Genomic DNA, 13,928 nt, shown 5'->3' with positions numbered 1-13,928 from the left:
TACTTTTACTAAAGATGATTACTTACCACTGGTAGTTTTTTCCTTAAAGTTTGCTTCAAAGGCAAGAGTGTAAGAAGCTCTAACAGGCTCCAGGGCTGCAGTTATTAACTCCTCTCTCCCCAGCAAAAAGTATTTCCTGTCTTAATTCCACTTTGGCAGCTCTTGTTGATTCTTTATGGCTGAAAATTTTTCTAGAGGTTCCTTGAATTCTTTCCCAGAATGTCAGTGTAAGTAAGATGATTTGAAACTCACTTGATTCTTCTAGGGAAGGTGAACAGTGGCTCAAGATGAGAAGCGTATTGAGACAAAGAATTCTGAAACCGAAAGATGTGGCCATTTATTCTGGAGAAGTCAACCAAGTTATTGCTGACTTAATTAAAAGAATCTACCTCCTCAGGAGCCAGGCAGAAGATGGAGAAACTGTGACCAATGTCAATGACCTTTTCTTCAAATATTCAATGGAAGGTGAGGTGGAATCAGCAGGTGGGAAGGAAGGAAGAGTGGATGCTTGCCCCAAACCCGCAGATGTCATCTTGGTACCTAGGTCCCAGGCAGTGTGCTAAGTCTGGGACATACATGCGTATCACCTGCACGGTGCTAAGTGAACCTGGTGTGAACCACTGTTGACCAATGAGGAAACTGAGATTTTTTTTTTTTTTTTCCTGAGACAGAGTCTTGCTCTGTTGCCTGGGCTGGAGTGCTATGGCATGGTCTTGGTTCAGTGCAACCTCTGCCTCCTGGGTTCAAGCGATTCTCTTGCCTTAGCCTCCTGAGTAGCTGGGATTACAGGCACCTGCCACCACGCCTGGCTAATGTTTTGTATTTTTAGTAGAGACAGTGTTTCACTTTGTTGGCCAGGCTGGTCTTGAACTCCTGACCTCGTGATTTGCCTGCCTTGGCTTCCCAAAGTGCTGAGATTACAGGCGTGAGCCACGGTGCCCAGCTGAAACTGAGACTTAAAAAAGAACTTGCCCAATGCCACACCCCCATTCCTCTTTTTAGAGGCAGAAAGTTAGTTTCAAATTCAGGTCTTTTAAACTCAAGAAGCCATGTTCCTAATTACTACACATTTTGTTTGAGCCTATTAAAAAGGAGTAAAGTTGAGAGGGCATCTACTTCAAACTCGTTCTAGCTTTTAGTCGTATTGAATGGGTGGTACATTCCTGTTCAAATAGCAATACCAAAAGGGGGTCAGTGAAGGTCTCCCTCTTTCCTGAAGGCAGCAAGGTCACTAGTCTCTCATGTATGTGTCAAGAGATGGTGTATGCACATACAGAAAAATGCGTGTGAATATTCTTTTTATTTTAAAACAATAAACGGTTGTACACCAAACATACTGTTCTGCACCGTGCTTTCTCTTTACTTAAGAATGCATCTTAGGGCCGGGCATGGTGGCTCACACCTGTAATCCCAGCACTTTGGGAGGTTGAGGTGGGTGGTTCACCTGAGATCAGGAGTTCGAGACCAGCCTGGCCAACATGGTGAAATGCTGTCTCTACTAAAACTACAAAAATTAACTGGGCCATTGTGGTGGGCACCTGTAATCCCAGGGACTTGGGAGGCTGAGGCAGGAGAATTGCTTGAACCTGAGAGGCGGAGGTTACAGTGAGCCGAGACCGTCCAATTGTACTCCAGTGTGGGTGACAGGAGTGAAACTCCATCTCAAAAAAAAAAAAAGCATCTTGGTCTAACATGGTGATTTCTGTGTGTTTAAAAAAAAAAAAAAAGACTGCATCTTGGAGGACTTTCTATCAGCTTTCTCATCTTTTTTAAAAAAAGCTTACCTCACTTCAAGCTTCACTAGGTTAGCTTTGCAGAGTTCTGATATTAATTTTCTCTAAAATTAATAATAAAATCGTCCCAGAAGTGATTGGTAAACACGGTGCACAGCTCTGCCCCACACGGATTCATCCAGGCCACTTCTACTGTGCCTTTAGCTCTCCGGGCCTGGGCTCCCTGTTTTGGCCAGGAGGAGTCACCTCTCAATTCCTCAAGTTGGGCAGGTGGCTGGAAGGCCATCCCCAGCGGCCATGTGGGGCAGGAAGAGGCCCTGTGGGGTTTGCCACCTCCTTCCTGAGGGGAGGGTGTTAGGGGAGAGCAGTCACATGTTCAGTGATTGGCCCTTCCCTAGGGCTCATCATTTCAGACCCTGCCCCCGGGCTGTCCCAGGATCCTCCTCTGCAGCCTTAGCCAAGCTGCTGAAACTCTGGGAGTCTTTGAGTTTCCTCCGGAGCCGGAGAGGGCTTCACCTGTGCCTCCCAGGGCTGTGGGGCTCCTTAGACGAAGCAGCAACAGCGCCACCTGTCAGCCCTAAATGCCAGCGCCCTGCAGCTCAGGACGCAGAGGCATCCTCAGAGTGACGATGTCTCATTTGGGACATTTGGACCACGTTTGAAAGTTGCATTTATGGCCCAACATTGCCTGTTGGTATGGTAAATAATCTAGAAGAGGGTTTTCAAATTCTCTTTCCTGTCTAGGAGTGGCCACCATCCTTTATGAGAGTCGTTTGGGCTGTCTGGAAAACAGCATACCACAGCTGACTGTGGAATACATCGAGGCCCTGGAGCTCATGTTTAGCATGTTCAAGACCTCCATGTATGCAGGCGCCATCCCCAGATGGCTTCGCCCCTTCATCCCAAAGCCCTGGCGGGAATTCTGCAGGTCCTGGGATGGACTCTTCAAATTCAGTAAGAGAAGAATTGAGAGCACCTTTTGCAGAAGCAGGTTGACCTGCCGTGTCGTGTGTCTAACTCTCATCCAGACAATGGGTGACCATAGCAGAGGATGCCTAGATGTAGTCATGTGTTGGTTTTTGGACCCATAACTTTTGGATTTGTTTTTTTTTTTTTTTTTTTTTTTGAGATGGAGTCTTGCTCTGTCACCCAGGCTGGAGTGCTGTGGCCGGATCTCAGCTCACTGCAAGCTCCGCCTCCCGGGTTTACACCATTCTCCTGCCTCAGCCTCCCGAGTAGCTGGGACTACAGGCGCCTGCCACCTCGCCCGGCTAGTTTTTTGTATGTTTTAGTAGAGACGGGGTTTCACCGTGTTAGCCAGGATGGTCTCGATCTCCTGACCTCGTGATCCACCCGTCTCGGCCTCCCATAGTGCTGGGATTACAGGCTTGAGCCACTGCGCCCGGCCTGGATTTGTTTTTGTTTTGTTTTGTTTTGTTTTGTTTTGTTTTGTTTTGAGACGGAGTCTGGCTCTGTCACCCATGCTGGAGTGCAGTGGTGTGATCTCGGCTCACTGCAACCTCCACCTCCTAGGTTCAAGCGATTATCATGCCTCAACCTCCCGAGTAGCTGGGATTACAGGCGCCTACCACCGTGCCCGGCTAATTATTTTGTGTTTTTAGTAGAACCGGAGTTTTACCATGTTGGCCAGGCTGGTCTTGAATTCCTGACCTCAGGTGATCACCCACCTTGACCTCCCAAAGTGCTGGGATTACAAGTGAGCCACTGTGCCTGGCCATGGATTTGTTTTTCAAAGGAGTAAAAAGCATGTGGGTTGTGACTACAGGTAACATGATCAGGTTTTTCATTTTAAAATAATTTTTATTTTAACAGGCATGCTAGCAGGGACATGTACAAGTAAATGTCCTTGCAAGATGATGTCTTTACTCCAAATAAATTGGTCAGTGCTTAAACTGTAGAGTTTCAGGCCCATGCACATTTATTTGAACGTTACAATTTTTGTTCCAATCCAAGGTGAGATTACAAAGAGATTTGTTTTTTTACTATAAAAGCATTTCCGAAAAGAAAGTAATGATTTTCAAAATGCTTAGAACAATGTTCTAGAGCAATGCTAACACTGAAGAAAGTGTTTCATGGTGTCTTTTCAAGATCAATATTTAGGCTGGGCACAGTGGCTCACGCCTGTAATCCCAGCACTTTGGGAGGCTGAGGCAGGAGGATCACCTCAGGTTAGTAGTTCAAGACCAGCCTGGCCAACATGGCGAAACCGCATCTCTACTAAAAATACAAAAATTAACTGGGCGTGGTGGTGTGTGCCTGTAATCCCAGCTACTCAGGAGGCTGAGGCAGGAGAATTGCTTGAACCTGGGAGGCAGAGGTTGCAGAGAGCCAAGATCATGCCACTGCACTCCAGCCTGGGCCACAGAGCAAGACTCTGTCTTAAGGAAAAAACAACAACAACATTTATTTGAATATATAAGCCCTGAAGTCTGTGCTGCACGGTAACATCCAGATGATAATGCATGGCCTTTTCCCCTCCATTCATTTTCTCTTCTGAAAATGTGGTAGATAAAAATAAAAGAGTTTGCGTTTTTGTTACTTATATTATATAAATAATATATTTGGCTATTGGATTAGTAAAGCAAACATTTGCAAATATCTTACAGCTTATTTTTAAAAAGAAAGATATGTTTGGCTTGTCTTTTAACTTTTCATTCATTTACATAAGCAAGTGTATGAGTGAAACTCCCGGGTTGACATTAGATAAATTGGGTTTCCTTACCCTCTGTCACCTGCCCCTGGTTTAGTTAAGCTACTGGGAGGACAGAGGGCATTGAGACTGAAAAGATGATTGTCAACCCAAACTCCTTTCAAAAGAAATACTGTTTTCAAACAGGCCAAATTCATGTTGACAACAAGTTGAGGGACATACAGTACCACACGGACCGAGGCCGGAGGGCGAGCGGGGGACTCCTCACATACCTCTTCCTTAGCCAGGCGCTGACGCTACAGGAGATCTACGCCAACGTGACTGAGATGCTGCTGGCCGGCGTCGACACGGTGAGTCTGGGGTCCTGGTTCTCAGCAAGCAACACACGATAACCCCTTCCTCACCATCTCGCGGACGTTGTCTACTTTTTTTGCGGGGGAGGATGGAGTTTTACTGTATCGCCCAGGCTGGAGTGCAATGGCACGGTCTCGGCTCACTGCAAACTCGGTCTCTCAGGTTCAAGTGATTCTCCTGCCTCAGCCTCCAGAGTAACTGGGATTACAGGTGCCTGCCACCATCCCCAGTTAATTTTTTGTATTTTTAGTAGCAATGGGGGTTTCACCATGTTGGCCAGGCTGTCTCGAACGCCTGGCCTCAGGTGATCCACCTGCCTCGGCCTCCCAAAGTGCTGGGATTACAGGCATGAGCCACTGTGACTGGCTGTTGTCTACTTTTACGGCAGATTTGTTTAGCGCACTGTTCATGTTTGTACTAGGCCTGCTGCACTGCTGAGGGGCTCCAGGAGGAGAAAACTCTGCGTGAGTAGTCACGCATCACTTAATGATGCAGATTTGTTCTGAGAAATGCGTTGTTGGGTGGTCCTGTCATTGCGTGAACATCTTAGAGTGTATTTACACAAACCTAGATGGTAGCCTACCAGACACCTAGGCTGCATGGTCGAGCCTATTTCTCCTAGGCTACACAACTGTACAGCATGTTACTGTACTGAATACTGTGGGCAGCTGGAACACAGTGGTAAGTATGTGTGTATCCAAACATACTCAAACACTGGCAAGCTACAGTACAAATGTGGGATTATAATCTTATGGGACCACCGTTGTATATTGGGTCCATCATTGACCAAAACATCCCTATACGATGCATGATTATATATTAAATGTAAGGTGCATAATGATTTCTGTGAAAAGCGTAACCAAAATTCCATATCGCACACACAAAATTATAATAAATGTTTACAGTTTACAAGTCATTCCTAACATTTTGTCATTGTTTCATAATTTCACGAATGAAGAGGGTACGGACATTAAAAACCTTATTAGTTATCATTTGACATATTCCAGGCCGTGGAATTTATTTCATAAAGCCAAGAGTTCATTTCATTCACCCCTCAGTTTGTTATATAAAGCCAACATAACTTCAAAACCAAAACCTGCTAAAGAGAGTGTGAAGAAAGTAAACTTAAGCAGTTTGGTTGATGAGAGAGAGAGTATGTGTGTGTGTGTGTGTGTGTGTGTGTGTGTGTGTATCAACAAATTCCCTGTGAATGCAGCCTACTAGCGTGGCAGATCAATGATACACTGGACCCAGGGAGGGTTCATATCAGAATGAGAACAGAGCACTGCCCATTAACCTGGGGGCATCCCACAGGCTATCCGACGGGAAAGGAAGAGGCAGACCAGCGGGTATACCATGTCCTGTGAGTAAGACGCAGCGGCACCGCCCCCTCCCAGCTGTGTGCGTGTGCACATCTGTCCGTGACTGCGTTAACACAGAGCAGGGCGTGGAGGGAACACACTAGGTAGTTAACACGGGTTTCTTGGCTGGATGGGAGTGGCATGGTCCAGGGGGGATAAGGAGCCAAGTTCCTTTCAAAAACACATGTATAATATGATACAATTAATAGGATATGTGTGAAAATGATCCCCATGTAGGTACAGGTGCAGAGCAGTTGTAAAATTTGCTAAAAGGAAGTGGCAAAACGGGGAGGAGCTAGGCTGATGCTTTCAGTAGGTGGAAGATAATGAAATTTCTGGCCGGAAACTGGGGAGGCTGTGGGCTGGGGTGCTTCTGGTGGTCAGGTGGAAAGTGAGAATTTAGATTGCGTGACGCTTCGCTGTTTCCAGAGCATTCCATGCACACCCTGCCTGTCTCACGGCTTCCTCTAAGGTAGGAGTGGTTGACTTCATTAACAGGTGGCAAAACTAAACAACCAAGCTCATCATCTGAAAGCTTTTCCTTTGCACGGGTGCTTCCCGGCCTTGAATAAGGCACTCCCTGCACAGACCTCCATCTTAAAGGGACGAAGAAGCCTTAAAGCTTTCTTCTTATTATGATGTCACTTAAGCATGTAAAAGCAAAAAACGAAACAAAACAAAAACACACACACAGCATAAACTCCTTATTCTTTTGTATCGTGTGCAACAATAAAACAAAAAGTATATGAATTCAATGCAAACTAATGATACAATCAATGAAGATTCTAATTAACCATGTGAATGGGATGATGTGGATTTGCTCAAATTGAGACACCGCTTGAAAGGTGAAGAAATGAATGAATGGCCTGGTCGCTGAGCTTGTGCCTCCTGCCCCCTGGTGGTAACTAAGAACATCACAATGAGGTGGCATTCAGAAGGAAGCTGTTCCTTTTAGCATCCTACAATAGAAGCCAGGAGACAAATTCTTACAACTTCATACTGATTTTTAAAAATTAGTATGATTTTATTGCAGCATAATTTATGCACAGTCAACTCCATTTAAACTGCCTAATGCGATACAGATTGTTGACAGATGGAATCATTTATGAAACCACTGCCACATTTTTCTAAACATTGATGAAAATGGAGTCATATGGTATGCTGTCTTTTGCATCTGGCTTCCTGCACTTAGAAGAATGACTCGGATTCATCCATGTGGTGGCATATAACAGTAACTGATTCTTTTTTATTACTGAGTAGTATTCCATCGTATGGATATACCACATTTTTTTCTGTAAAAATGTGATTTTAATAGAAATTTTCTATTCTCTTGATAGGAAGCATCTAAGTAATCTTTTATAATTTATAAGAGCTTGCACATTCTATTATATATACAAGTGGCCTGCCCTCCAAAACACGTGATATCTTCTACAAGAAAATGATATCAATATTGCCTGCTTAAATTAGGTTTTTTTTTTTTTTTTTTTTTTTTTTGTGAAAGAGAAAGGCCTTCATACTGTGGCCAAGAGAGTGAAATGTAGCCCCATAGATTATACTATTGATTTTAGTGAAAATCTTGGGACCTACGAGAATAAAACAATGATTTTCAGTAAGTAGAAAGGTTTGAGGAGAGGTATAAAAAATGACATGGCTGGCCAGGTGCCATGGCTCACGCCTGTAGTCCCAGCACTTTGAGAGGCTGAGGCGGGCAGATCACAAGGTCAGGAGTCCGAGACCAGCCTGACCAACACGGTGAAACCGCATCTGTACTAAAAAATACAAAATTAGCTGGGTGGGCGTGGTGGCGGGCACCTGTAGTCCCAGCTACTCAGGAGGCTGAGGCAAGAGAATGGTGGGAACCCGGGAGGTGGAGCTTGCAGTGAGCCCAGATCGCACCACTGCACTCCAACCTGAGCAACAGAGCGAGATTCTGAAAAAAAAAAAAAGACACACTGCTTTGTATAGACAAGCTATTGACTTGCTCTGTGTGGACCTTCCTTGATGAAGGCAGGACACGATGGCTAACTAGTGATCCCCTGTGCACTCCAATATCTAGATTAGGGCAGCCAGAGTGGGCTGGGCCCAGCTTCCTGGGCCTGGGGATGCCGGGGGGCAGCCTGAGGCCCTTTCTGGCACACAGCGAGTAAGCCCTGCAAAGAAGGTCACACGAAGTCCCAGCAGATCCTCCAGGCTCCACAGTGTCCCTGACATACTGCTCTTCAGTGATTAAAAAAGCTCCAGGATCATGTTTCCTGTGGCTTTTCATGACAGCAGCACACGAATCATAGAGTCCATGTCACTTGCCAAATACGTTTGGTTATTATTATTATTATTTTTGCCATGAATTAAGGAAACAGTCTTTCGTTTCTGTAAGACATTAAGTGCTATATGGAATTGGATGAGTTTGACTTTGCAGCTGTGTGTATTCCCAGGGGACTTCATACCTGCCACCGCGTCTGTTTCAGTCCTGGTGTTACTCACTGCCTGCCTGTGTCTGCCGCTTTCTCTCCTTAGACGTCCTTCACCTTGTCCTGGACAGTGTACCTCCTGGCAAGGCACCCAGAGGTGCAGCAGACGGTGTACCGGGAGATCGTCAAGAATTTAGGGGAAAGGCATGTTCCAACTGCAGCTGATGTCCCCAAGGTCCCGCTGGTCAGAGCTCTCCTTAAGGAAACCCTGAGGTAAAAGGCTCGCCAGAATCTATCAACAAACTGTGTCCCTTACGTCCCTGGTTCTCTATCATAACAAGTTCTCCAGCTGCCTTCCATGACTGACTTGTTTAGGATGAGGACGTTCGTGGCTGTTATTTTTCCTCTGCTCTTGTCAGAATAGCAGAAAGACCATTCTGTTTTATGGGTCGACATAATCCTTGTTCTCTGTAAATATCTTTGGGCCGGGCACAGTGGCTCACACCTGTAATCCCAGCACTTTGGGAGGCCAAGGCAGATCACCTGAGGTCGGGAGTTCAAGAGCAGCCTGGCCAACATGGTGAAACTGCGTCTCTACTAAAAATACAAAAATTAGCCGGGTGTGGGGATGGGTGCCTGTAGTCTCAGCTACTTGGGAGGCTGGGGCAAGAGAATCACTTGACGCCAGGTGATAGAGCCGAGATTGCACCACTGCACTCCAGCCTGGGCAACAGAGCGAGACTGTCTCAAAAAAAAAAAGATTTTTGGAGCAGTCATTGAATATTGTCCCTGCTTTAGCCAATTGGCTTATCGGGGGTTTCCCAGCATATGCCTGGGTCAACGGCCTTTGACTTTGTTCCCCTGAAGATAACACTAAACAAGATTGATATGTCAGGAAAACAGTTTGGGCGTTCTGCTGATTTCCAGACCTGGGTACAAACCTCATGGTTCTTGTGTGAATGTCCTCATCTGGGTTGAGAAGCCACCCACTGAGGCTCATTTGCTCCCAGACAGGGCTTTCCTGACAAAGGGGAAAGCCGGAGGGATGTGGGCTGTCCTGGGTTGAGGGGATGGTTTGGGTAGGAGGTGGGATTAGGGACAGATGACATCCCTTCCCCAAAACACGGCATCCTCTGTGAGGAAGTGCTGTGACAAAGAGCAAAGCTTGTTTTCTGCAGTATGTACTAAAGAATTCTTTCAAAGCTGACTTGATAATGACCCTCAACCTATAGAGCATGCTGTTCAATCTCAAAATTAGAAAAACAAAACAAAACAAAACAGGAGCTGGCTGTGGGTTTTTTGGTATTTATCAATTAAAGTTTTATTCAGTGTTTTCTGACATAACCTGATGGCTGAAATGCCGTTTCTCCAAATGCATTTCATGGGGCCTTAAGTCCTATGAACTATTCCTTGATAAAGTGGTCCCATGGTCACATAAAATATTAGAAACCTGGAATTTTCCCTTCTGGGAACACAATGGCATGTGAAAGACTTGGCTTTGTGTTTTGCAAACGTTTTGCTTTGGGAATCTTTTCCACATTCCTCAGAATACTTGCTGGCAAAGCAAGACAGCAAAGAAGCTGCAAAGGTCCTTGTAAAATGTTTCAGTTGAAAAAGTATCATGTGTTACTTTTTAAGAATTTTTAATGGAAATGGGAATATATCCGAGGTTCTGAATGTTCAATAAAATATTGTGAAAGTCACCACATCGTTCCTGTCCCCGCTGGCTCTTCTGCAGGCTGTTTCCAGTGCTGCCAGGGAACGGCCGGGTCACCCAGGAAGACCTGGTTATTGGCGGGTATCTGATTCCGAAAGGCGTGAGTTTGGGGACATAGGGGTTGGCCAGGCCTTGCGGGTTGGGGTTGAATTGGAATCTGCTTCTACCTTCAGAGAGTCTTTGTCCCTAAGCAGAGATCAATAGGTTTCCTTTTCTTTTGCATGTATTTTAAGATGAAGATGGGGTGTTGGGAGAAAGGAAGGGAATGATGTGATCTCAAAGTTCTGGAAACTTACTGCTTACCAGCAAAGCCGCCCATGCTCCTTGGCCTGCTCCCCGGGCCGTGTGGAAGTAGCCAGTCACTGCGGAGAGTCTCTGCAGGGCTTGATGTTCTTGTCAGTGGTTGCAGTGACATTTGGTGTGCACTGTGGAGAGGGAAGGGAGGGAGCTGCCGCCATCCTGGGTGTGAGTGGACCCAGGCGGCCCCCGGGAGGGAGCATCCCGGGAGACTGTCCTGCTAGGGCTCTGGGCCCTGCCCTGCTCTCGTGTGATTCTGCTCCTTATCCTTTCTGTGTCATCCCTGATTTCCTCAGACCCAGCTGGCCCTTTGCCACTATGCCACATCGTACCAGGATGAGAACTTCCCTCGGGCCAAGGAGTTCCGGCCTGAGCGCTGGTTGCGGAAAGGAGGCTTAGACAGAGTTGACAATTTTGGATCCATCCCCTTTGGTCACGGGGTTCGCAGCTGCATAGGGCGGAGGATTGCAGAACTGGAGATTCACCTCCTCGTGATCCAGGTAGGGCGTGGAGGCCAAACGTTGGCCTTTGGGTTCGGCCTCTTTCTACCGGGCTCAACTGGATAAAGACTTCCAGGTTTAAAAAGAAAACACGATTTTGGAAACTTAAGAGCAAGAGCTGTCAGGCATTGCGGCTCACGCCTGTGGTCCCAGCTACTCAGGAGGCTGAGGCGGGAGGCTCACTTGAACCTAGGAGTTCAAGGCTGCAGTGAGCCTTGATCACACCACAGCACTCCAGCCTGGGCGACAGAGTGAGGCCCTATCCAAAAACAAGAGCCCTGCATGAAATCCCTTGAAAATGACTCCCCATCTCCTGTGTCCACCCTGCCCCTCAACCATGGCAGCCACTTCAACCCTATGGCCTCCTGCCTTGTTTCACTCTTTCCTTGGAATCGTGTGGGTGGACGACAGTCCACGGCCTGAAGATTTGGATGGGGTGTGTGTCACTGGGGGTGTCGGGGGCCCAGAGCCCAGCTCTCCTGCCATCACACAGCAGGTTGGGAGAGAGGGGAGCGGGGGTCAAATGAGTGGTCTTCAAACGCTAGGGAGCATAAAGCCAGCAGAGAGGGCCTTACAAGGCAGACTCCTAGCCCCGCCTGCAGAGTCGTGGGTTTGGTGGGTTAGGGGTGGGGCATCCACTGCTGCCGCCGATGACGATGGTGTGGTGCATGGCTACAATCTGAGAAACGCTGGAGGTCTACACGAGGCCCTATGGGGTTTGGGGACCCCACCTCCACCTCTAGTGGCCGGGTCTGCAGTTAGGAGCTGGCGTCTCAGGCACCCTCAGCAGCAGGCCCCCCGGGAAAGGCACAGTGGCCCTCTCGCTGGTCTCCTTTGTTTAACAGAGCCAACCATTTACACGGAGCACTGGTTCTCGAGCTTCTTAGGTTGTGAAACATCAGAAGCCCTGGGTGTCATTAGAGAACACCTCACACGTGAAGATACGTAATTCTGGGTTTTCACCGTATCTGGGTTCAGGCTGTAGCAGGAACTAAGTAACACCTGAAGGAAATTTTATAAAAGAAAAGTCAATGGCGGAGAAAATTCCACCCGTTAGCCTCTGCTGCAAGTTGGAGAAGACTGTTTCAGCGATGGGAAACCCTGGCCCGAGGTTTGGGAGCTCCATCGTTGCCTGAGCATTGGGAGAACGTGGGGAGTGCCTGGTGACCGCATCTCCCCATTTTACTGATGAGGAAACCGAGGCTTAGAGAGCAACAGCCACTTGCCAAGTCCCACAGTGGCAGGTGCAGGGTGGGATCCAGGTGTCTCGACTTTTTCCCTACAAGTCATACAGGTGCCTCCTCCCGGCTCACTGGGAGCCCAGAGTTGGGCAGAAGGGACAGTAAGGGACCAGGGAAGCCTGGTTGACTGGGAGGAGGGGGAGAGGGATTCTGGATGGTCAGGCTTAGGGTGGGCACCGGAGCTGGAGAAGGTAAGGGTCTACTGCCCAGGGAGGAGGCACAGAATGAGGTGTGGGGAGAACCCCCACTGGCTCAGAGCTGGTTCTGGAGGCACAGGTGGCCCACAAGGCTCTGCTGGGGTGGGGCTGGGGGGACCAAGTGGCCATCCCACCTTGGTGTGGATGTGGCCGCTGCCCCTGTCCCTGGAAGCATGTGAGCAGCAGCTCGGTGTATAGGGGAGCTCAGGGCAAACCGGCTTCACCCTCAGTTCTGCCACTTGCTGGCTCCGGGACCTTGGCAGGTTTCTCAGCCACCTGAGCTGAGCCTGTCGCATCATTTACAAAAGGGGCCAACCCCCTGCCTGATAGGTGTGTGAGGAGGAAAAACAGTCCACGCACAGAGTCTGTGCCCAAGAAGTGGAAGCTGTTCTCATCCTCTGAGCCCCGCACTAAGTCTGCTGTGGGGAGTGTTTTCAGGAAGGTCTCGGCTCCCTAAAATGCTGCTGTGCCTCCTGCAGCCACTGCGCCCTCCAAAAGGGCATCGGTGAGTTGGGAGGGAAGGCTTGTTACCTCCAAGCTCTGGCTGCCTGGAGAACCGGGGTAGACACCTGAGCAAGAGGCCAGCGGTGAAATGGTGTTTGGGGCTCGTGATGGGGTCTTGTTTGCTGCTGTTAACATATGGATATACCTGCTAAAGCTTTTGCTTAAAAAGCCCTCATTTCTACCTGGGCAAGTGTAGAAAGGGAGCATCATGGGTTTTTTGTTTGTTTGTTTGTTTGTTTGTTTGAGTATTGCTCTGTCATCAGGCTGGAGTGCAGTGGCGCAATCGGCTCACCGCAACCTCCACCTCCTGGGTTCATGCAATTCTCCTGCCTCAGCCTCTGGAGTAGCTGAGATTATAGGTGCCCATCACCACGCCCAGCTAATTTTTGTATTTTTAGTAGAGATGAGGACTCACCATGTTGGCCAGGCTGGTCTCAAACTCCATGATTTTTTTTTTTTTTTTAACGGAGTCTCGCCCTGTCGCCCAGGCTGGAGTGCAGTAGCGCAATCTTGGGTCACTGCAACTCTGCCTCCTGGGTTCAAACGATTCTCCTGCCTCAGCCTCTGGAGTAGCTGGGGTTACAGGTGCCTGCCACCATGCCCAGCTAATTTTTGTATTTTTAGTAGAGATGGGGATTCACCATGTTGGCCAGGCTGGTCTCAAACTACTGACCTCAAGTGATCCACCGTCTCAGCCTCCCAAGGTGCTGGGATTACAGGTGTTAGCCACCGTGCCTGGCCCATGATTTTGTTTTGTTTTGTTTTTTTGACAGAGTCTCGCCCTGTCGCCCAGGCTGGAGTGCAGTAGCACAATCTCGGGTCACTGCAACTCTGCCTCCTGGGTTCAAACGATTCTCCTGCCTCAGCCTCTGGAGTAGCTGGGATTACAGGCACCTGCCACCATGCCCAGCTAATTTTTTATATCTTTAGTAGAGACGGAGTTTC

General features: G+C 48.0%; 1 protein-coding gene across 1 annotated transcript in view; it reads left to right on the top strand.

The window, feature by feature from the left end:
- Nucleotides 1-13,928, top strand: part of LOC105539995 (cytochrome P450 27C1) — a 19,767-nt gene that overhangs the window by 2,455 nt on the left and 3,384 nt on the right. Inside the window, exons 2-7 of the mRNA XM_011980481.1 lie at nucleotides 266-465; nucleotides 2,478-2,687; nucleotides 4,591-4,754; nucleotides 8,634-8,800; nucleotides 10,266-10,344; nucleotides 10,838-11,041. Of these exons, the coding sequence (XP_011835871.1) occupies nucleotides 266-465; nucleotides 2,478-2,687; nucleotides 4,591-4,754; nucleotides 8,634-8,800; nucleotides 10,266-10,344; nucleotides 10,838-11,041 (1,024 nt within the window). The remainder of the gene's footprint in view (nucleotides 1-265; nucleotides 466-2,477; nucleotides 2,688-4,590; nucleotides 4,755-8,633; nucleotides 8,801-10,265; nucleotides 10,345-10,837; nucleotides 11,042-13,928) is intronic.

This window comes from Mandrillus leucophaeus, unplaced genomic scaffold (genome assembly GCF_000951045.1).
Source record: "Mandrillus leucophaeus isolate KB7577 unplaced genomic scaffold, Mleu.le_1.0 Scaffold213, whole genome shotgun sequence".
Lineage (NCBI taxonomy): Eukaryota > Metazoa > Chordata > Mammalia > Primates > Cercopithecidae > Mandrillus > Mandrillus leucophaeus.
This window is presented reverse-complemented; position numbering and strand designations above follow the sequence as displayed.